Consider the following 22741-nt stretch of genomic DNA (forward strand, 5'->3'; position numbering starts at 1 on the left):
GAATTTGCATGGATTTGGGTGAAAAAGCCCACAGTGAGGTTTTTTTTTTTTATTTGGAATAAAATGACATACATGTTAATGTGATATACATGACATGGTTTAACCAAACCCATACACTCAAATAGTGGTCTACAAAGGCAATTCACTTTCACATTCTGTATAAGTGGAAAGGAAAGAATGAAATATTAAAACTGGAAAGAAAATACCTTTAGAAAAAAAAAACCCCACTTGGTCCAGTGCTATGAATGAAATCAGTGCTCAGAGGCTTTTAAATGACTCCAAGAAGTTGCAGGGCAACCGAAATGGACAGGATGATCACTCCGAATAGGCCGATGTAACCATAGTTCCCATTCATCCTCTTGACAGGGTCTAAAAGTGGTAAGAAGAGAACACACAACAATGAAGATGCAGAAAAACACCTACGCAATTACTACTAAATATGGTGAATGAGCTGCTGCAGCTGAACCTTTACACAATGAGTGCATCCCGTTAGCTCTCACCACCCAATCTGACTGACTGAAAAGGGTTCTACCTGTTGCAAAGCAGCAATGGAACTTTGCTCAAGCTGCTCAAAGCGCTTGTGCAAATTTTAGTGCACAATAATTAATAAAATATTGTTAATATGTTGAATGCCTTGCGCCCCATGACGGCTGGGATAGGCTCCAGCACCCCCCGCGACCCAGAAGGAGAAGCAGCTTAGAAGATATGTGTGTGTGTTGAATTGAGCAAATAAACAATATTACAGTACTTAAAGTTTTAGGCATCTAAGCAAATTTTTAAACAGTGGACCTCAGCAGTGAGTTTATCACAATATACATTAGAATAAAGTCGTATTCATAATTCAAATAAACAGGAAAACAATAAAAAAGTAACAAGAATTTCTTGGGTCCATATTTTCCCTTGACACCTTCACAGCCGCCACAGAGACTTGTTAATATCATCAATGACATCATGAGTACAATTTACTGAAGCACTGAGGTTTGGAGAGGTTTGAAAACGGGTAAACAAACACATGAACATCCAGAAAATTACTATTTTATATATATATATATATATCCCAGCAGTCATTGGGCGGAAGGCTATACGCCCAATGACTGCTGGGATAGGCTCCAGCACACTCGCCCCCCACCCTCACCCCCCAACGAACCTAATTAATTAATATTCTACACATTATGTTTATTCAAATATTAACACTTTTCTCAGCAAATAAACACAAACTACACAAATAAATAGATTCTGAAGAGTGTCTTGGGTGCCTAAGACTTTCGCACAGTACTGTATGAGGCTGAGTAAGGCAGTGCTGGGCTACAGAAGATTTTTATCAAATGACAAATAACATATTAAATGCTAGTTTCAGGCTGGAATTCCACTTCATCTTCATAAAACATCTGAATGCACAGCTCTATGAAGTTGTTTATTGTTCAGTACTTGGAGACGACATGCGTCTTGTGTGCTTTCAGTCTTCAAAAGCAAAGCAGTTATTATTGTCAAGTTTCAATCCAAAGCTCTATCAGACACACTGCTTACACTGTGTATACAAACACACTCCTGCTGCTTCATGATTTTCATGTGGTCTGGGATTTAAGGCAGATTTATTCCAATAAATGTTTAACAGGCATTTACAAGGGTTGAAACTTCTGTCGACCTGGATTCTTAGGCTGAAAAGTCATCGCCAAGCCACCTACGTCAAGCAATTCTGCTCTGCTGGAGATCGTTTAGACGCTCACTACTGAACTATGTTTACATACAATTTGTTATGTAATCCTGTCTAGGCCTGTGAGTACTTGTGGCCTATGGCAGGGTCAGCCGACTCATGTAAAGGAAGCAAGTAATGTCCTGTTGTGGCAAAGATTTGCGGAGCGCACAGCATACTGAAAGATTATGTGTAGGCTTGAGTTTTCATTGTATGGTGTTTTGGGCTCATTTAACAAACACATCCAAACTTGAAAGACTCACTACTACTCTGACTTTTCAGTCATCACATGAACTCTTTGGAACTGCCTGTTTAGAGCATGACTGCAGTCCTAATGCAGCTGTAAATGCAGTTTCAGTTAGCTGTGGGACAATACAAGAGGGCAACTCCCCAGTTGTGTGATCTTATCTTTACAGCAGCTGAAATATGACAAACCTGCATTCGATTAACCCCTTAAACCATCCAGTATGTGGCTTCCTCATTATCATAACTAAGGAACTGTGGTGTAATAATGCCCATTTTTCGGTTCAATACTACTTTCAATTCTGAAAATTCTTAAAACGTCTATATAGAGTATTGAAATCTTTCCAAATTTACTACATAATCTACATAATATTGTCATAGAAGACCTCAATTACTCATAGTAATGTATGAACAGTAAGTTTAACGCTAATAATTGAATACTAAGCCTGTAGTTCAAGGGGTTTAACAAAGTTAAACAAGGTTCACTAGTTAAAAAGGCACATTCTGATGGTTTTATCTCCTTTTCCAGCAATGTATGGAATGAATGCGACGCATATAATCTGGCTCCAATCCAAATTGGCCTTTTGAACACGTCCTCCTTATTGCTGTACATGGTAGGGTACTGCAAACATGCATGACAAAGTAAGGTGGTCATAGTACCAGAAGCCTTTCTTTTGGGGCAGTCATGGGCTGGAGGTTAGGGAACTGGCCCTGTGACCGAAGGTTGCTGGTTTGATCCCCAGCGCTGACAGTCCATGACTGAGGTGTCCTTGAGCAAGACACCTAACCCCTAACTGCTCCCCGGGTGCTGTGGATAGGGCTGCCCACCGCTCCGGGCAAGTGTGCTCAGTGCCCCCTAGTGTGTGTGTATTCACTAGCTGTTTCACTTCACGGATGGGTTAAATGTGTGGAATTCCCCATTTGTGGGATTAAAAAAAAGTATCACTTAAATGAAACGATGGACAGATAACGATAAAAATAAAACACAAAATACAACAAAAGAGGAACCAGTAAATGAAATCTTACTGCCAGTGTAGTAGCCCCAGGCATAGGAGAACCTGCTGGTCACCCAGATGACCCCCAGAACCGAGGCCACAGTCTAGAGTGAGAGAAAATGATAAAGCAGTGGATTAAACAGGACAAAGTCTGTTGTGCTTGCTTGAGATATGAGATGTGTCTGTTTGTGCAGATATGATTATCCTAGGGTAAAGTGAGTCTTTTACAATCAACATCGATAGATCTGTTAAACATTAACCACATGTACAGCCATAGTGCCTTAGTACAACACCACAGTACTGCTGGCACCCAAACCAAACACCAATAAAATATTAAATTAAAAACTCACTGGATACACAAGTGCAGCGATGGTCTGGAAAAGCAGCCACTGCGGATAGACTTCCAGTGTGTTCTGATGAGCCCTCTGGATGCAGTTGAACACATCCTCCTTATCGCTGTACATGGTAGGGTACTGCAAACATGCATGACGAACAGATAAAGTAAGGTGGTCAAAGTACCAGAAGCCTTTCTTTGCCTCATTCAAACCTGAAATATCTGTTACCTACATGTTTAAAGTGGTTCTTCAGTAAAGAAAATGGTTCTAAATAGAACCACGAACACCCAAAGAATGCTTAGCATGACTAAATGGCACTTTGCATTGTGAAAGCGTTCTTCAGATTGATAGAGAATGTGCTATAGATTGTTCTAGAAACTTTTTAAAAAGAGGTTCTATATAACACCACCCACAAAAGCGTTCTACTGTAATGATATCAAGCTTGTAATGGAAAAACCCTCTTTGGACAGTTTTTTCACTGATACTGATTTCAAATAACCTTTGCTATCCAAACGTCCAGTGACTCTCCACAGGTCTTGTGAGTTTTTATATATTGATAACAATGTTGATCATGAGAAAATAGAGGCAAATCCAAAAAAAAAAAGTTTGAGTACTACTTTACAAAGCTGAATACTGAGTACTATTTTATTAAGATGAATGGATCTTAATAGATCATATTTTCAACCCATCTTTCAATACATCATTTAAAAAACATTTTGCGAGGTAATCTTAGAGGCACTGGACTCTTGGTTGGACTTGGACGTCTGGTTCCTATCACGACTGCAGTGAACAGCTCTGGCTCCACGGGTTTCGATGTAAAATCCTACCTTACATGATTCTCTGTTAGATAAGATAGTTACAATACTGCTCTGGGGCCAACACAGCAGAAAAGATGTGCAGCTACGATGTTATATAGCTATAGTTTCGTGCCTGACTGAGTTGTTATGACTAGTATTATGCATAACCAGACAGGTAACAGGTAAAGTGAGCGTTATCAGCGTTCGTGCAGTCAAAGAAAAACAAGGGTGAAAGGGCTAAGCTAGCTAGGTGCCACTTTTGGACAAATTTGCTCATTTGACCAAACTAATTCATTTGTTTTCGCCCTTAACGAAACACTGAACGAGTAGATTTGAAGGGAAGCTCACTCCGTGCAACGACACCTCAGAGCTGAGCCAGTTTAACGTCAACATGAAGTTTTTTACCTTCACACCGTATTTTTTTCTCGCAGCTCCGACTTTGACGGCGAGGTATGTTAGCATGATCCAGCTGTAGAGGTAGGTCAGGATCGCGTAGCCGAAGTTGGCAGGGAGGACGTCTAAAACCTCCATTGTTCCGTGCACGACCGGATCGCTTCTCCACAAACCCGACTTTTACACAGTTAAGGTGTTTATAAAACGAAGATTAAAACGCCAACTCACGGTGACGCTTGGCGTAATCAGAGGAAAACGGGAGCAAAAGTTACCGCGTAAAGCTGGAAAGTCTCGCGATAAAACGTGTCTATAGGTGCAGAGTGTAAGGCGCGTTCACTGACCCGTCTCCTTGGAAACGGTAAAGAACAACAAATAATAAAAGAATAGTACAAATATAATAAAAGAGGAAATTTGTAGAAATCTCTTAACAAAATGGCATTTCTACGGAGCCTCTAAGGTGACATGGTGACTATTTTTATAAGACGTCAACAAAATTAATATACTCAGCCACAACTTACTACATTAAGGCCACAAATTAGTATATTGAGGCCATGAGTTATGAGAAATATAACTGGTAGCCTTAATATATTCATTTGTGACCTCAATATAGTAATTCATGGCCTCAGTGGCTACACCTTATTAAAATATTGAGGCCAGGAATTAGTATATTGAGGCCTTGAGTTATGAGAAACTTAACTTGTAGCCTCAGTATATTAACTGGTGGCCTGAATAGTGATTCATTGCCTCAATAAGTTAATTTGTGTTTATTCAAAAATAATGTCACATTAGGGGCTCTGTAGACTTCTGGCTACAGACATTGTATTCAGTTTGTATGTGTCCCATATTTTTGGGATGACAGGGCGAAGCTGATGTAGATTGTCTTTGATGCTGATAAGTCGACGTTAAATGCATTATAGTTGGATGTGGAAGCTGTAGTTTAATAACCCATGCAGTAGACTGTACAGAGAGTAAGGGGGGCATTGGAGCTTCAGCCAGTCTGTCGGAGTGGTTTGATATGACACGGCTTGTTGTAAAGTAATTTACAGGCCTGGGTTAGTTTGCAGTGGTGGCGAAAGGGACCAGAGGTTGTGACATGTACCACAAATGTGGCCAATTCGTTTACTATCAAAAATGACCAGTGAACACATGCATTAGGCTGAAAGCCTGTTGCGAAAACATTGCAAAATGCCTCATTAGGAAATGTACAAAACTTTCTGTGAGGTGGCATTTCGAGGTTTTAAATTAGACCTGGATTAAGCCTAGTATCGGGGACTGCAGAGCAAATTGTGGATCGCTACCAGGGAAAAATGTCTTCTTAATGTAGCCATAAGCTTTATCTTGGTTTGGAGACCCTCAAAGACATTTCTTTTCCTTTTTTACATTAAGTATTTGCACATATAACCACAGTTGAGATATTAGTTACTGTTCCAGATCAGAGAATATAATTCCAAATAAAATACAGCCAGGGGAGAGAAACATATAGAAAATGAAGAAAACAGGAAACAGAAACAGTGAAATAAACCATCACAAAGAAATATCAAGAAAATAAAGCAAATTAAAAAACAGATTATTTACACAAAAATGGCAAAATCAGAACAAGATTCCAGGTTTTGGGGGCGTGGGGCGACTGAGAGGGCGGGGCGGGGAGCAGGGGCGGGGCGGGGAGCAGGGGGCGGAGCGGCGTCAGTGACGCTTCTGGAAATTTCCAGCTCGTTCGGCGCCTGTGACGCTGTGACGCTGTGACGCATCAGCGTTTCTACTGTTGGTTTTGAAATCCAGCTCTCATTCCAGAAACGACGGCAGGCGGTTGGTATCGCTTCTGGACCTCTCTTCAATTAGACGACGAATAACAACATTGTTTTGGAGTTTTTCGAAGACATATCAAGCCTGTCCAGGTATAAGAGATGTTTATTTTAGATATAGTTCCTGATTGTTTTTTTTTATTCTCAAAAGTAGTTCTATCGATTATCTGAAGTCAGTTTCTTGTTCGAATTTTCCGTTCCACCTTAAATGCCACAGCAGTTATAACGCCTCAGATTCGTGTAACAGCTGTGACATTTAAGATGGAACGGAGAAACTGGAACAAGTAGCGAATAAGACGCCAAGTTCAGCCTCGTGTTTTATTTCGATTCGAAGAAACGCAGTTTGGTTGTTAGCCTGTTAGCTTGGATTAGCTAAGCTAACTAGCGAATAACTGAAGTGAACCCGAGTGATAATTGTAACGTTACATTTCTGAGTGATAGCTAGCGGGTTAATGGCTAGTTATCTCTAGTTTTGAGGATGAAATAAAGTCTAGATTAAAACTAAAATGGAGTTCTCTGATAATGTGACCTCTAACTGTTACACTGCCTGCATACGTTGTTGTTACGTTAGTCTAGGTGACTTAAGTTAATGGCAGCGTTATCTTTACGTTTAAGTGACTCGTTGTTGGACAGCTGCCGTGGTTTGTTAACCTAGCCAGGTTAACAGTTACTTCAGTAATTAACACAGATGTAACTAAACAGAATGAAACGCAGTTACTTTGATATTTCCAAAGGGTTCAATTAGAAAATGTGCGTTTCAGAGAAACCTGCTGACTTCATAGCGCCTTCATAGTGGTGGTGAAAGGAATCGGATCGCGATGTTACATATAGCTTGACGTGTCTCATGTAACATTATGTAAGGTGGTATTAAAAACTAGCTAATCTAGAACTATTTTGCCCCAGAACGCCCTACAGGTACTTTGTCCTGAATGGGTTTCAAAAATACGTAGGCGAAAACTATTGTAAACCTTTTTAAAATGACGGGGTTTGTGTAGTTATATAATTGTAAAGAAATTGTGAAATTCGGTGGATATCCCCTTTAAAGGGCGAAGAGCTTTGCTGTTCCTTTGTTGGCTGTTACGCAAAACGGGTGGAGTTTAAGTTGCATAAGCTGCCCTATTTTTGTCTTGTTGTGCTAGAACGTTCCCCGCCTAGCGCCGTGTTTATGGTACTGCAGTCCTTCCCAGGAGCTTAGTGCTGTTTAAATAGACCTTATGACCGTACCAATTTTGCGTTTTGAGCTTTTGATTTTTATTTTTTTAACATAGCTCTTCATATCCTCAAATGTCAATATTTAATGATGATTATCATATGCAATTATTAATAGTTTTGAGCTTCCTGGAAATTTGTTTACATTTAACATCAAATTTATTATCAGATAAAGGATGTATTTTATTAGTGGTTGTTTTTTCTCTTCTAAGTAAGTAACTTCTTATTTTTATTTACTTATTTATTTTGAAGCAAAAACTTAATGTACATGTGTCCCACAGATCTGACCATGAAGACTGAGGAAAGTAGCCAGGCCCACCAGGCTCGTCTCAGTGAGGGAATGCGGCTCATTTTTGACCAAGAGACCAGCTCCTCACGCTCAACTAGTCGCAGCAGCAGCCCAGACAGTTCCTACTCCAGCAGCAGCGGCTCCTCCTATAGGTCAGACGAGTCACGGCGTTCGCGCCGCCGACATCGCCGCAGGTCCCGTTCTTCCACCTCTGACAGCAGTTCCTCATCAGACAGCCGCTCCCGCACGCGTTCCCGCTCTCACCCACGCTGTCACCGTGCTTCAGATCGCTCCCGCTGTCGACACCGCTCTCCTCCCCGTCGCTACCGGGCCTGCTCAAGGTCCTTCAGTCCCTCACCATATCGCTCATCCCGTCATGGACGCAGGCACAGGGCATACTCCCGCTCCAGCAGCCGTTCTTCTTCACGTGGCCGCTACTCCAGGTGCTGGCGTAGGTCTCGCTCTCGGTCCTCCAGCTACAGGGGAGTAACTAGCAGGTTTGTGGGGAGGTACAGGTGCAGATTCTCCCCCTCACCAAGAAGGCGCTATAGAGACCACAGGAGCAGGTCAAGATCTCCAGAAGGGTCTGCTGTTCGGCTTAGCAAGAGAGGTAAAGCTTTTGTACAACTGGTTAACATGTGAAGAGCTGATATAAGTATTGCTTTCATTTTTATCTATTCATTTTTATCTGTAGCTCCTACCAAGCAGCTGCTTAACTCACTTAATTTTTTAAATCAGTTTTGGGTTACAGCTATAGTCTTTGAAGAGTGCATCCCCTTAAGAAGGGTTGGTGACCTGTGGTTACTTAGAGATATCTGTACTTTTACCTCACTTGGTTTTACTCCCCAAAACATGTAGAATTAGACAATGTCCTCTCAATCTCTCCACAGAAAAAATGGATCTCCTGAACATTGCCAAAGAGAATGCAACAAAAATTCTTGGTGTACAGAACCTGGAGCTGCCTTCCAGTGTGATGACTATGGAGCAACAAACAAAGCAGCAAGAAAAGAAACCAGAGCCTAACACTGAAGAATGGGTGAGAGCAGACCCAGTGTCACTGAAGAAACCAGCAGAGGTGGGTGTTAGAAACTCGCACGTACAACCTTATGTAACTAGGAGTCAGTGATATGAAGCTAATCTATAATGTAGTAAATACCATTCCTTCTTCAAAGAGGTACCTGCTTTGGAGAAAGCTTTTTAAGTTAACTGATAGAGTTAACACAAGTGTACATTATCCTGTAATTTGCATGCTTGTAAAGAGGGTTGTTTAACTTTTGGTTTCCATTGGATTTCATGAAAATAGTGTGATTTATGCTCTGTTTAAACCAACCTGGGTCATCGTGTAAATTATTTCCTCAGAGATAATTGTTTTTGGCTGATGGATATAATGGAAACGTGATGAAGGCAAAAATATAGACCACCAACAGCTACATACTGTCATGACCGGATTAGGTAATGGTAAACTAAGAGTATGTACGTGTGTGTGTGTGTGTGTGTGTGTGTGTGTGTGTGTGCGCGTGCGCGTGCGTGCACCCCTGTGCAATACGACAGACAGTAACATTTTGTTTTAACCTTCCTCAATGTCTGCAGGACCGCTTCAATTGCTTTGTTTTTGTATCGTTTCTGTTCCTGTAGATCACATGACAGTGGTCTGCACTCCTCCAACCCTTGGAGTAGGAGATCATTTGAGTGACAACATTGGGTTTTCAAGAAGGTTTAAAAGCTTATATTGCAGAAAGGTCAAGTAACATCGGTGCAAATATTTCTAGATGTAGAATTTCATCACATTTGCTACACAAAAAAAAAGATTGACTGTTATAAAGCATTTATTAATATCATATACATATTTGGGACATCTCAGCGCATACACTATAATATATACTATAGACTTTCATCACAATTAGAGCTGCAGGATTATGATAATGTTAACTTGCTTATGGTTGAACTGGGTACGTTGTTATTTACCAGAGTCTTCCTCGAATCCGTGTGTCTGAAGAAACTCAGGCGTACGGACTGGCTTTTAGTGGCCCTTATTTCAGAAGAACAGCCCCTCTCCCCTCTGTCCTCGTATACCAAAGACAAGTCTGCGCCCAGAGCGCTGGATGGGGGTTTGGAAAAAATTACATTTACTGCATCTTCATCATTCCACTCAGAGAAGGATTCTTTGACTTTTATTTATATTTTTTTTTGCATTAATGCATTTTATACTTTCTGTATTGATTAGAATTTGTCTTTGTCTCTGTCAGCTGTACAAACTGTTGGAGATATAGACAGAACAGTTTCAGACTCAGGCCGTCTTTAAGTCAGCCTGTTTTCTTTAAATGTTTTTCTTGCATGTACAGAAGGTTTTGTTAGAAAATGGATAGTAAGATGTAAGTATCTTTAAGTTTAACTTTTCTCTTTTTCCTGTTTCTGTAGGACAGAGATAAGACAGCTGAAGATGACAGCGTTCCTAAGATGTCCCCATCAAGGAAACCAATTACCTTCAGCATCAATGTGAGTTTATAGCAACCCATAGTTTTGAATAGCGATGCTTTGTCAGCCTACAGCAGTTCGGCCCCTGCCCTTTGCTTTTTGAATGAATCAGTCAGAACAGATACAATTCGAATAAATCAGTCCCAAGAGCACAGTGACACTAAGGGCCGGTTTAGTTCTAAGAGATAAACATGAACACACACAGATATTTTCCATATATAGATTATGTGCCTTTTCAATAATAATAATTGTTGTTGTTGTTGTTGTTGTTGTTGTTGTTGTTGTTATTATTGTTATTATTATTATTATTATTATTATTATTATGTTAAATGTAAACTTACCGCTTTTTCCTCTGTCCTCAGAACACTGTTGCCAAACCATCAAGCAGCCCAACCTTCCATGTGGCGGAGAGTAAGGTAACATCCAGAGCAGACAGCGTGGGGAACAGAAAGCCATATGGACACTGGGTCCCCATCAAGAAATCTTCCCCTAACAAACACTGATCTTCCATCTGTCTTTAGATTGGAAGGTTTTATGGACACTGTAAATACTGTAAATAGTTTGTACAGGGGGGAATGGGGACAGGGTAGTGATCTCTGTTTCATTAGACGTGTTTTCTTTCAGATGTAAAGTGATTTAAGTTGGAGGAAGACGAGGAGTGCGAACAGGTGGGAGTTAATTTGTACATAGTGTCGTCGTGTTTTGTGCTGTTCTGAGATTTCTAAATAAACAGTATTTGAGATCTGACGTGTCTCGAGTCTTTGCGGTGTGACTTGTTATCTTTGTGTTCCTCCACATTTTAGTGTTTTGGTCATGAGTCAGTGTTGGAATTACTGAAGTACAAAATTAAAGTTTGGTTTTATTCTAATGGCTTCTCAGATGTCAAACAAAGTTAAGGGGGTGGGGGGACTGTGGCAATAACGAATACCTTCTGAGGAGTTGAACTTGATAGCTGAGAGAAAAATGAAATTAGGTTGTAGAAGGAGAATATGAAATAAGGTGCAGGAGGTAGAGATAAGGGGTGTGATTATCACCTTAAGGGTGTGAGACAAAGGGTCATTTCAGTACAGAGGAGTGAGTTGATGAGGTTAGTGTAATCACCTTTCACCTCATCTCTCTGCAATGGGCAGTGACGACTAGTACTTTTCTACAACAAATGGCCATTTACTAAAACTACAGTAAACACAGTTAAGACCCTTAAGAAAATAACGAGGGGAAAATGGGTTGAGCGTATTTTCTACTTTAGTACTTTAGTTTTAGTTTGTAATAATGTTTCCATTACACTTCATTACCTTAGATTTGTGAGAGCTTGTGCATTGCTTGGTGGTTGGTCACACCAGTGAATTCTGAGCTTTATCCTTTTACATTTTGTTTAAAACCATAAAGTATGCAGAGTATTAATACTCTTCTTTATTGCAGAAACATCGTTGATATGAAAGCACTCAAAGCTCTGAAAAACACAGCGGCGTGGGGCAGAAAACACCTTAATCCAAGCATGATCACCACTTAAACTGGTCAAAGTGGCCATTTCTTTACATCAGTAAAGAGGTTTTTGAAGAAAACATCACAGCATTTCTGCTTAATATACACTCTTAAAAAGATGGTTCTTCAAGGGCTCTTTAGTAAAAAGAATGGGTCTACATACGTTATGACCACCTCCTTATTTCTACACTCACTGTCCAATTTATCAGCTCCACTTACTGTATAGCTGCACTTTGTAGTTCTACAGTTACAGACTGTAGTTCATCTGTTTCTCTGATACTTTGTTACCCTGTTCTTCAGTGGTCAGGACCCCCATGGACCCTCACGGAGCAGGTACTACTTGGGTGGTGGATCATTCACAACACTGCATTGACACTAACATGGTGGTGGTGTGTTAGTGTGTGTTGTGCTGGTCTGAGGGGATCAGACACAGCAGTGCTGCTGGAGTTTTAATATCCAGCCAACAGCGTCCTCTGGGCAGTGTCCTGTGACCACTGATGAATGACTAGAGGATGACGAACTTCAGCAGCAGCAGATGAGCTGTCGTCTCTGACTTTATATCTACAAGGTGGACTGACAAGGAAGGAGTGTCTAATAGAGTGGACAGTGAGTGGACACAGTGTTTAAACACTCCAGCAGCGCTGCTGTGTCTGATCCACTCATACCAGCGCAACACACAGTTTTTTAAGATCCACTCATACCAGCGCAACACAGTTTTTTAAGAGTGCAGTTCTTCAAGACAATGGCTCTATATAGAACAATGAATGCCCAAAGAACCACTTGGATGCTTGAATGGGTTCTTACATGGTGAAGTGATTCTTCAGAGTGATGGGGAATATGTTGGTATATGCTTCTACATAGAACCTTTTTAGAAAAGGGTTCTAATTAGCACCAAAAGCGTTCTTGACATCATAACAATAGCAGAACGGAGCAGTCATGGGCTGGAGGTTAGGGAACTGGCCCTGTGACCGGAAGGTTGCCGATTTGATCCCCATTGCTGACAGTCCATGACTGAGGCGTCCTTGAGCAAGACACCTAACCCCCGACTGCTCCCCGGCTGCTGTGGATAGGGCTGCCCACCACTCCGGACAAGTGTGTTCACTGCCCCCTAGTGTTTGTGTGTGTACTCACTAGTGTGTATGTGGTGTTTCACTTCACGGATGGGTTAAATGCGGAGGTGGAATTTCCCTGTTTGTTGGATTAAAAAAATATCACTTATTTGGGGCTATACAGAACCATTTCCAAAAAGGTCCTATATTGAACCATATACGACACATTCTCCATCAGCCTGAGGAAGCATTCAGATGATTAGTATGCTTTAATCTGTTGGAAGTAATATGAGCTTGTCAAGGATGAAGCAAAGCTTTAGATACAGCTTATATCAGGGATGTAAAGACTGAGCAAACTACAACCACTAGGTGGCGGCATCACTTTGCAAAAGACCAGCCAGAGCCATCTAGAAAAATCCATGAGAAAAATGCAGCCTTCAAGTGTCAGAATCTTTGTAAAAGTGAGTTATGAGTGAATAAACAAGCCTCCAGAGCGTAAACATCAGCAGGAAACCTCGAGTTTTCTGTCATAACTGAGCTGTTTGGTGTTAATACACACACATAAAACAGTGGGTATTAATCACATGCATGCCTTAACAAAATGCCTCGTTTTTAAACATTGCTTGTGACACCTGAGGCAAATTTTCCTTATTTATTTTCTGGAAAATATCTCACGACATTTACTAGTGATTTGCTAAGTAGTTTGCTTAGAAAATTACATTTATTCATAATCATACAATGATTAAGTAGATACTTTAGAAACATTTTACCCCAGTTTTTAGAGCCTTTTATTCTTTATAGCACCCAAAGAGGTTTCTCAAATGGTTACAAGCTTATTAGAAGCTCTCCATCATTTTTTTCATGATGCAATGAACCTTTTAATCATGCAAAGGGTTCTTTGATCATGTATAGTTCTAAACCGATCAGGCACATTATGACCACCTCCTTGTTTCTAGGCTCATTGTCCATCTTATCAGCTCCACTTACTGTATAGCTGCACTTTGTAGTTCTACAGTTACAGACTGTAGTCCATCTGTTTCTCTGATACTTTGTTAGCCCCCTTTTATCCTGTTCTTCAGTGGTTAGGACCCCTATGGACCCTCACAGAACAGGTGCTATTTGGGTGATGGATCATTCTCAGCACAGCAGTAACACTGACGTGGTAGTAGTGTGTTTGGGTGTGTTGCACTGGTCTGAGTGGATCAGACACAGCAGTGCTGCTAGAGTTTTTACATTCCACTCACTGTCCACTCACTGTCCACTCTATTAGACATTCCTACTTTGTCATTCCACCTTGAGATTGACCCACCACCTAAATAGTACCTGCTCTGTGAGGGTCCATGGGGGTCCTAACCACTGAAGAACAGGGTAAAAGGGGCTAACAAAGTATCAGAGAAACAGATGGACTACAGTCTGTAACTGTAGAACTACAAAGTGCAGCTATACAGTAAGTGGAGCTGATAAAATGGACAATGAGTGTAGAAATAAGGAGGCGGTCATACTGTTATGCCTGTTCGATATATGTTGAGTTTTGAATGGTGGTATGCTGGCCGCATAAGCAGCATATTGATATTCATGTCCCATAAGGCTCATGGAAGGAAAACTGGAAAATGTGATTTTCTGAGGGAAATCTGAATGTCCTGTTCCTTTAATAGCCTTACTGGTGTGATAAACTGCACATGTGAGCAGTCCTTCTGCATCTGATTAACATAAAACTCACTATTATTAGCTGCTAAAAATTCACAACTTTTTTTTCACTTCAAAACTGGCTTTGATTAAAGCCTATGAATTCACTCTTGTGTGGTATTCGAATCACTCCACACTTGTTATTATACATATGAAATCAGTCAATCAAGCTGTCAATGTCAAGGATCGTCTTTACAGATTTATGCTGTTTGAGGAGACATGATGTCGTGAGATGTGGATTAAAAACACTTTTTCTTTCTGCTTTGAGTGACAGATATGCGATGCATCAAAGTCAGCTCAGGTATTTGCAGTCTTTAAACAGCAGAGTAACAGGTTCCCTGTGATGTTTGCCGGTTTTAATTAACGCAGTTGATCTAATATAAAACCAGCGCAATAATACTTTATCCAGTAGTTGTAGTGAAATGTGTCAAATATAAACATTGGCTGGTGTGCAGCATTTAAGCCGCCTTTGTTCTTTCCTTGCCTCATAAATTGGCTTTCAGACAGGGAGCAGACGGGTGCATGTCCATGCAAATATTCAGGGACTTGGCAGGGATTTGGCATTTTTAATGCAAGCTTGTGACAGGCCTGAGGCATTCGGTCCAATTAAGGTTGGGCTGCTTTTTGCATGCTTTTGCATTTGCATTCACAAAAGCAAGAATTTCCACAACACTGAAGACCACTGGAGTCCTATTTATGAGTTCAGCAACAGATGAAATCAAAAATATGATCACATTGAAAAAACATTTTTTCATTTTCTCTTTCATCTCGATGAGATTGGAATGAAGAATATGGCTTAGATTCAGCGTTTAATAAATCATATCACAGGGCTCATACATGCAAAAGAAAGAGTAAACAGGCTGGCAGTAAGTGTTGGAAGCCTCCATGACAACACTGAAAGTCCTGCCTGTGTAGCTGTGGACAGTAAATTGGGAGTAAATGAACTGTGTGCAGTCGCTGCCTCCACCCCACTTACGCATTCTGTGCGAATTTGTGGTAAAGTTACATGCCACATATCTTTCTTCCGAGCATAACTTAAGCACTATTGGAGCTGGATTTTTTAATTTTATTTACAAGAGGATGTTCTGTAATGTAATTTGTGGGGGTTTACAGGCTGATGGGTAAATGAAAGTATCTTAAACTTACCACAGTTAGCACAGATGTTACAACATTTCACACCAGATGTACAGGCTGTATGTACACAAGTGTTACATGCCAGTGTAACAGCATCATAGCCTAGATATACACGGCAGTGTTACAGCATCATAGCCTGGATATACGCGCCAGTGTTACAGCATCATAGCCCAGATATATGCGTGAGCGTTACAGCATTATAGCCTGGATATACATGCCAACGTTACAGCATCATAGCCCAGATATACATGTCAGCGTTACAGCATCATAGCCCAGATATACATGCCAGCATTACAGCATCATAGCCCAGATATACACGTCAGCGTTACAGCATCATAGCCCAGATATACACGCCAGCGTTACAGCATCATAGCCCAGATATACATGCCAACGTTACAGCATCATAGCCCAGATATACATGCCAACGTTACAGCATCATAGCCCGGATATACATGCCAATGTTACAGCATCATAGCCCAGATATACATGCCAGCGTTACAGCATCATAGCCCAGATATACACGCCAGTGTTACAGCATCATAGCCCAGATATACACGCCAGTGTTACAGCATCATAGCCCAGATATACATGCCAGCGTTACAGCATCATAGCCCAGATATACATGCCAGCATTACAGCATCATAGCCCAGATATACATGCCAGCGTTACAGCATCATAGCCCACATATACATGCCAGCATTACAGCATCATAGCCCACATATACATGCCAACGTTACAGCATCATAGCCCGGATATACATGCCAACGTTACAGCATCATAGCCCAGATATACATGCCAGCGTTACAGGATCATAGCCCAGATATACACGCCAGCGTTACAGCATCATAGCCCGGATATACACGCCAGCGTTACAGCATCATAGCCTGGATATACACACCAGCATTACAGCATCATAGCCCGGATATACACACCATTGTTACAGCATCATAGGCCGGATATACACACCAGCGTTACAGCATCATAGCCCGGATATACATGCCAATGTTACAGCATCATAGCCCGGATATACGCGCCAGCGTTACAGCATCATAGCCCGGATATACACACCAGTGTTACAGCATTGTAGCCTGGATATATGTGCCAGTGTTACAGCATCATAGCCCAGATACACACACCAGTGTTACTGCATTATAGCCCGGATATACGTGCCAGTGTTACAGCATTATAGCCCGGATATACGCGCCAGCGTTACAGCATCATAGTCCGGATATACGCGCCAGCGTTACAGCATCATAGCCCGGATATACACACCAGTGTTACAGCATTGTAGCCTGGATATACACGCCAGCGTTACAGCAGCATAACCTGGATATACACACCAGCATTACAGCATCATAGCCCGGATATACGCGCCAGCGTTACAGCATCATAGCCCGGATATACACACCAGTGTTACAGCATTGTAGCCTGGATATACACGCCAGCGTTACAGCATCATAGCCTGGATATACACACCAGCATTACAGCATCATAGCCCGGATATACACACCAGTGTTACAGCATCATAGCCCGGATATACACACCAGCGTTACAGCATCATAGCCCGGATATACACACCAGCATTACAGCATCATAGCCCGGATATACACACCAGTGTTACAGCATCATAGCCCGGATATACACACCAGCGTTACAGCATCATAGCCCGGATATACATGCCAACGTTACAGCATCATAGCCTGGATATACACACCAGCATTACAGCATCATAGCCCGGATATACACACCAGTGTTACAGCATCATAGCCCGGATATACACACCAGCGTTACAGCATCATAACCTGGATATACACACCAGCATTACAGCATCATAGCCCGGATATACACACCAGTGTTACAGCATCATAGCCCGGATATACACACCAGCGTTACAGCATCATAGCCCGGATATACATGCCAACGTTACAGCATCATAGCCTGGATATACGCGCCAGCGTTACAGCATCATAGCCCGGATATACGCGCCAGCGTTACAGCATCATAGCAAGGATTTACACACCAGTGTTACAGCATTGTAGCCTGGATATACACGCCAGCGTTACAGCATCACAGCCTGGATATACACACCAGCATTACAGCATCATAGCCCGGATATACACACCAGTGTTACAGCATCATAGCCCGGATATACACACCAGCGTTACAGCATCATAGCCCGGATATACATGCCAATGTTACAGCATCATAGCCCGGATATACGCGCCAGCGTTACAGCATCATAGCCCGGATATACGTGCCAGCGTTACAGCATCATAGCCCGGATATACACACCAGTGTTACAGCATTGTAGCCTGGATATATGTGCCAGTGTTACAGCATCATAGCCCAGATACACACACCAGTGTTACAGCATTATAGCCTGGATATACATGCCAGTGTTACAGCATTATAGCCCAGATATACATGCCAGTGTTATAGCACCATAGCACTGGATATACACACCAGAGTTACAGCATCATAGCACTGGATATACACTCCAGTATTACAGCATTATAGCCCAGATACACACACCAGTGTTATAGCCGGATATACATGCCAGTTATAGCCCAGATACACACACCAGTGTCATAGCCCGGATATACATGCCAGGATCTGGAGGTTCCAAACATTTCAAAGTTGTCCTTTATTTCAATCTTGACGTCAACAGGTAAAACACAGTCAGCTAACATACCAGTTTCAGCCTGTGTCTCTTGCCAACAGTCCCACTTTTCAAAAGAAAGAGGCCACTTTGCCTTGTGCTCGTTCCGGTGCCAGTGCTGTAATGTGAAGGAACACTGTGATTTTGGAAAATATTTTACTTCTTTTCATTCTGTATCACAAGGTTTACCTCTTGTCTGATCTTCAGGGCACAGCGGTGGATAGTTTGAATAGCGTTAGTTACGCGATTCAAAGCTAACATTCATGCATCATCCCCAGCTGAGAATTTAGTTATTTTCAGCCAATAAAAAATTTTAAGAGAAACTGATGCAGCCCATTGTAAGGCTTCAGCTGTATGGACTCAGGCACTATTTCAGCCACAGCCTTCAACCTCTGGCCCGTTTTCCTCTTGTCTCTCTTGCCAATAAGAGATATTTATGAGAAACTTAAGACAGTGCATCCTCTTCCCCTGGCCTTGCGAACCCCGTTTCTCCTCAGGCCTAACCTCAAATATTGCTGATAACATATTGCTATGATTTCAAGATGACTAGATAAGGGAGCATTATATTAACCTCACAGTCCATGTTTGTGTCATATGCTTATATACCCAGTGATGAAAGGCTCCTCAGGAGCAAATAAAGTTCAGTTTAAAAAACTATTATATGCTAGCCAAACATTCAGAATTACATGTCAAACAAATAATTAATTTAATTCAGTAATAACATAATGGAGACTTCACACACTTATACATAATAGATATATTACATACTTTTTTACATATTTTTTCAAATATTTTTGTTAGAGATTTTATTCAAATTTTTGTGTTTCAATATTCAGAAGTATTTTAGGAACTAATGACGTGTATTATAGACGTTTTAAAGATATTTTATTCAGTGTTGTTTCCCCATAGGGTGGCATGGTGGGTAGCGCTGTCGCCTCACAGCGAAGAGGGCCTGGGTTCGATTCACTGGCCGGGTAACCAGGATCCTCTCTGTGTGGAATTTGCATGTTTTCCCTGTGTCTGTGTGGATTTCCTCACCCCACCCCCCCGTCCAAAGATGTGCACTCAGGCCAATTGGACATGCTAAATTACCCATAGGTGTGAGTGTGTCTGTCTGTTTGCCCTGCGATGGACACATGACACAGAAGGAGAAGTGGCTTAAAAGATGTGTGTGTGTTTCCTCATATTAAGTTTTTAAGAACAGCAAATTATTAAATGTTTGCTTTGAAATGGAATGTTTTTCAACATTCCGAAGTTGTTAAATGGTACATTTTAGAGATTTTACTCAATACTGATCAAAGTTTTTAGTTTTATGCACAAGATGTTTATTAAACGCATTAAATTCATTCTAGTATATTTTGGGGTTTTTCAAACTTTTTAGCAACAAAAACATTTTTACATGAAACATATTTGAGAACTTTGTTTAAATATGTTATTCATCTTTTTTGGGAAAACTTAATTTTTCTGAACATGACGTTAAATCCAACAATGACAAAGTACCTATTTAAAGCACTTTCAGGTCAAGTTATGCATTTTGAGACCTGGTCACTACTTTTCATATACATTCTTCACATGGATATTACGTGAAGCAGCTTAGGTATTAGGATCAAACTGGAATCTGCAACAAATTTGCTTTATTATGACAAAGTATTGAGTCCAAACTTTTGAATGGTAATGTATCTACTTTAGGAGCAGGCAGGTACGCACGCAGGCATCTAGTGATGTGCAGAGCAAACGGGGCACAACGACATGGCTGGACAATGTACAAACACAGTAACACACTCTCACACACTGTCCCACACACACACATCCTCCGGCCCTCATCTTCTCTAAGGCCTGCAGTTTGCCACAGGGAGATTCCACACGCCCTAAATCTGGAACATCCTGGCAAAGCCACAGAAGAATCCTGACACATCTTCACAGCGCAGAGAGAAAAGAGAGAAGGAGAAAAAAAAATCGCAGCATGTTTACAGACGCACATAAAGGAGCCCATTGTTCGGGACACACAAGACGTCTTTTGAATTTGGCTTGAGAAAAATGCTACGAGTCACCCCTCACAGGCAAACTCCATTTGATGTCTAATTAGTTGTCCTTAATGCCACGGATGCCAGACTGCTATTTGAGCCCATCACATGAGTGTAATCTCCTCTCACAGGCGCCTGTCCCAGCGCTCTTTAACAATTTTACCAGTGAAGGCATCCATCACCATTTAGGAGCCCATCGAACATAAACACCTTCAAAAAGCCCATCAATCTACATCCCACGTGCTCAGGACAAGAACGGCTGCGGAAAAAAAAAGTTTGTCTCTATATGGAACCAAGAGAGACGCTTGAACGACAGGGGAACAGAGTGAGGTGGAAATGAAGCTAATGAGCTTATGTAGAACCTGATGATCCAACCCTAATGCTTATCCTTAGCTAGCAGTACAGGTGAAAGGCACCTGATCTGAGCAACTGAAGGAAAACCCAAGGCCATTACTTTGCCTAATCTTGAGGAAACTTGCATTTAGAGATTTTGATAGACAGTACATACATTCACTTGCACCTCTGGTGTTTATAGTGGAACAATATCTACATGAAAAGTAGAAGCAGTTTCCCCCAATTTGTTTTTATAACAGAAGGATGTGAATATGAGTAAAGGTTGGACAATAAATTGGCAAATAAATTGAACTGCTAATAGTGAACATTGTAATGGCAGAATAAAGTGGTGCCTTGACATAATAGCTGATTTGCTATAATGCTGAATGAAGGGGTTAAAGTGTATAGCCCAAGTCAAACTCATAGATGGCCAAAAGTATGTGGACCCCCTGTCTAATTGTTGAGTTCAGGTATTTCAGCCACACACACACACACACACACACACACACACACACTGCTAAGAAGTGTATAAAATCAAGACATGGACACGGACTCTTAATAGACAAACACTCGCACTAGAATGGATCACACTGTCAACTGATGACACATGACACATGCCACTGCCACAAGTCAGTTGAGCAATTCCTGGTCAACTGGGCTGAACTGGACTGGGCGTAGCAGTTGCTTCTGTTGTATCTCTTACAACTGAGCTCCAGACTGCCTCTGGAATCAACATCAACACCAGAACTGTGAACCCGGGAGCTTCATGAAATGGATTTCCATGACTAAGCAGCTGCACACAAGTCTATGATTACTATGCACATTGCCAACTGTCTACTGAAGTGGTGTAAAGCACACCACCACTAGATTCTAGAGGAGTGGAAACCTGGTCCCAGGAGTGATAAATCATGCTTCCTTATCCAGCTGTCTAATGGGCCAATCTACCTACTGCAAAGCTTAGTGCCAACAGTAAAGTTTGGTGGAGGAGGGATAATGATCTGGGGCATGTTTTTCAGGATTTGGACTGCTTAGTTTCAGTGAAGGGTAATGTTAATGCTACAGTATGCGAAGCAATTTTTTGCTTCTAACTTTGTACCAACAGTTTGGGGAAGGTTTTCCTGTTCCAGCATGACTGTCCCTGTGCACACAAAGCAGGTCCATAAAGATATATATTGCCAAAAATATTCGCTTGTCTGCCTTTACACATGAAATTTAGTGAGATTCCAGTCTTAATCCATAGGCGTTAATATGATGTCGGCCCACCCTTTGCAGCTAAAACAGCTTCAACTCTTCTGGGAAGGCAGAATTTTTGACCACTCTTCCAGAAGCGCATTTGTGAGGTCAGACACTCATGTTGAACGAGAAGGCCTGGCTCACAGCTTCTGTTCTAACTCATCCAAAAGGTGCTCTACTGGGTTGAGGTCAGAACTCTGTGCATTCAAGTTTTTCCATACCAAATTCACTCATAATTCCCCCTCCACCAAATTTTACATCTAGCACAAGGCAGACAGACAATTACAGTTCACCTGGCAGCTGCCAAACCCAGACTCATTCATCAGCCAAATGGAGAAGCGTGATTCATCACTCCAGCGAACACGTTTCCAGTGTTATAGAGTACAGTAGCTATAAGCTTTACACCACTGCATTTGATGCTTTGCATTGCGCTTGGTGATGTAAGGCTTGGCTGCAGCTGCTTGGCCATGGGAACCCATTCCATGAAGCTCTCTGTGCTGTTCTTGAGCTAATTTGAAGGCCACATGAAATTTGGAGGTCTGTAGAGATTTACTGCAGAAAGTTGGCGACCTGTGCGCACTATGCGCCTCAGCATCCGCTGACCCCACTCTGTCATTTTAATGTGGCCTACCACTTTGTGGCTGAGTTGCTGTCGTTCCCATTCACTTCCACTTTGTTATAATACCACTGACTGTTCACTGGAATATTTAGCAGAGAGGAAATTTCACGACTGGACTTCACGACTGTTCCACAGGTGGCGTCCCATCACGGTACCACGCTGAAATTCACTGGGCTCCTGAGAGAGACCTATTCTTTCACTAATGTTTGTAGAAGCAGTCTGCATGCCTAGGTGCTTGGTTTTATACACCTGTGGCCATGGAAGTAATTGGAACACCTGAATTCAATTATT

General features: G+C 41.6%; 2 protein-coding genes across 3 annotated transcripts; one reads left to right on the forward strand and one right to left on the reverse strand.

Moving 5' to 3' along the window:
- On the reverse strand, positions 1-4751 carry mgst3b (microsomal glutathione S-transferase 3b). The gene is made up of 4 exons (XM_017695371.2): positions 4469-4751; positions 3282-3404; positions 2963-3035; positions 1-369 (listed from the first exon to the last, which is right to left on the reverse strand). Exons 1-4 carry the CDS (start codon positions 4592-4594, stop codon positions 269-271), a joined length of 423 nt encoding a protein of 140 aa, XP_017550860.1. The 5' UTR covers positions 4595-4751; the 3' UTR covers positions 1-268.
- Positions 4752-6198: 1447 nt separating this feature from the next.
- rsrp1 (arginine/serine-rich protein 1) lies at positions 6199-10978 on the forward strand. 2 transcript variants are annotated; one of them, XM_017695462.2, is made up of 5 exons: positions 6199-6351; positions 7749-8366; positions 8647-8831; positions 10175-10252; positions 10594-10978. In XM_017695462.2, exons 2-5 carry the CDS (start codon positions 7757-7759, stop codon positions 10732-10734), a joined length of 1014 nt encoding a protein of 337 aa, XP_017550951.1. In that variant the 5' UTR covers positions 6199-6351; positions 7749-7756; the 3' UTR covers positions 10735-10978. The 2 variants fall into 2 exon arrangements, 1 of the variants encoding a protein (XP_017550951.1); XR_001857751.2 differs by lacking the exons at positions 10175-10252; positions 10594-10978 and adding an exon at positions 9392-10121 and having other exon boundaries at positions 8647-9208.
- The last annotated feature ends 11763 nt before the right edge of the window (positions 10979-22741 follow it).

This window comes from Pygocentrus nattereri, chromosome 5 (assembly GCF_015220715.1).
Source record: "Pygocentrus nattereri isolate fPygNat1 chromosome 5, fPygNat1.pri, whole genome shotgun sequence".
NCBI lineage: Eukaryota > Metazoa > Chordata > Actinopteri > Characiformes > Serrasalmidae > Pygocentrus > Pygocentrus nattereri.

What these genes read in the sequence shown, in the direction of transcription:
- mgst3b (XM_017695371.2), bottom strand. Translation starts at nt 4,594, where the DNA reads ATGGAGGTTTTAGACGTCCTCCCTGCCAACTTCGGCTACGCGATCCTG. An exon ending in GAAAAAAATACGGTGTGAAG is followed by an intron (nt 3,405 to 4,468) that starts GTAAAAAACTTC and finishes GCATGTTTGCAG; the next exon opens with TACCCTACCATGTACAGCGA. An exon ending in TCGCTGCACTTGTGTATCCA is followed by an intron (nt 3,036 to 3,281) that starts GTGAGTTTTTAA and finishes CTCTCACTCTAG; the next exon opens with ACTGTGGCCTCGGTTCTGGG.
- rsrp1 (XM_017695462.2), top strand. Translation starts at nt 7,757, where the DNA reads ATGAAGACTGAGGAAAGTAGCCAGGCCCACCAGGCTCGTCTCAGTGAG. An exon ending in TGTTCGGCTTAGCAAGAGAG is followed by an intron (nt 8,367 to 8,646) that starts GTAAAGCTTTTG and finishes ATCTCTCCACAG; the next exon opens with AAAAAATGGATCTCCTGAAC. An exon ending in CACTGAAGAAACCAGCAGAG is followed by an intron (nt 8,832 to 10,174) that starts GTGGGTGTTAGA and finishes CTGTTTCTGTAG; the next exon opens with GACAGAGATAAGACAGCTGA.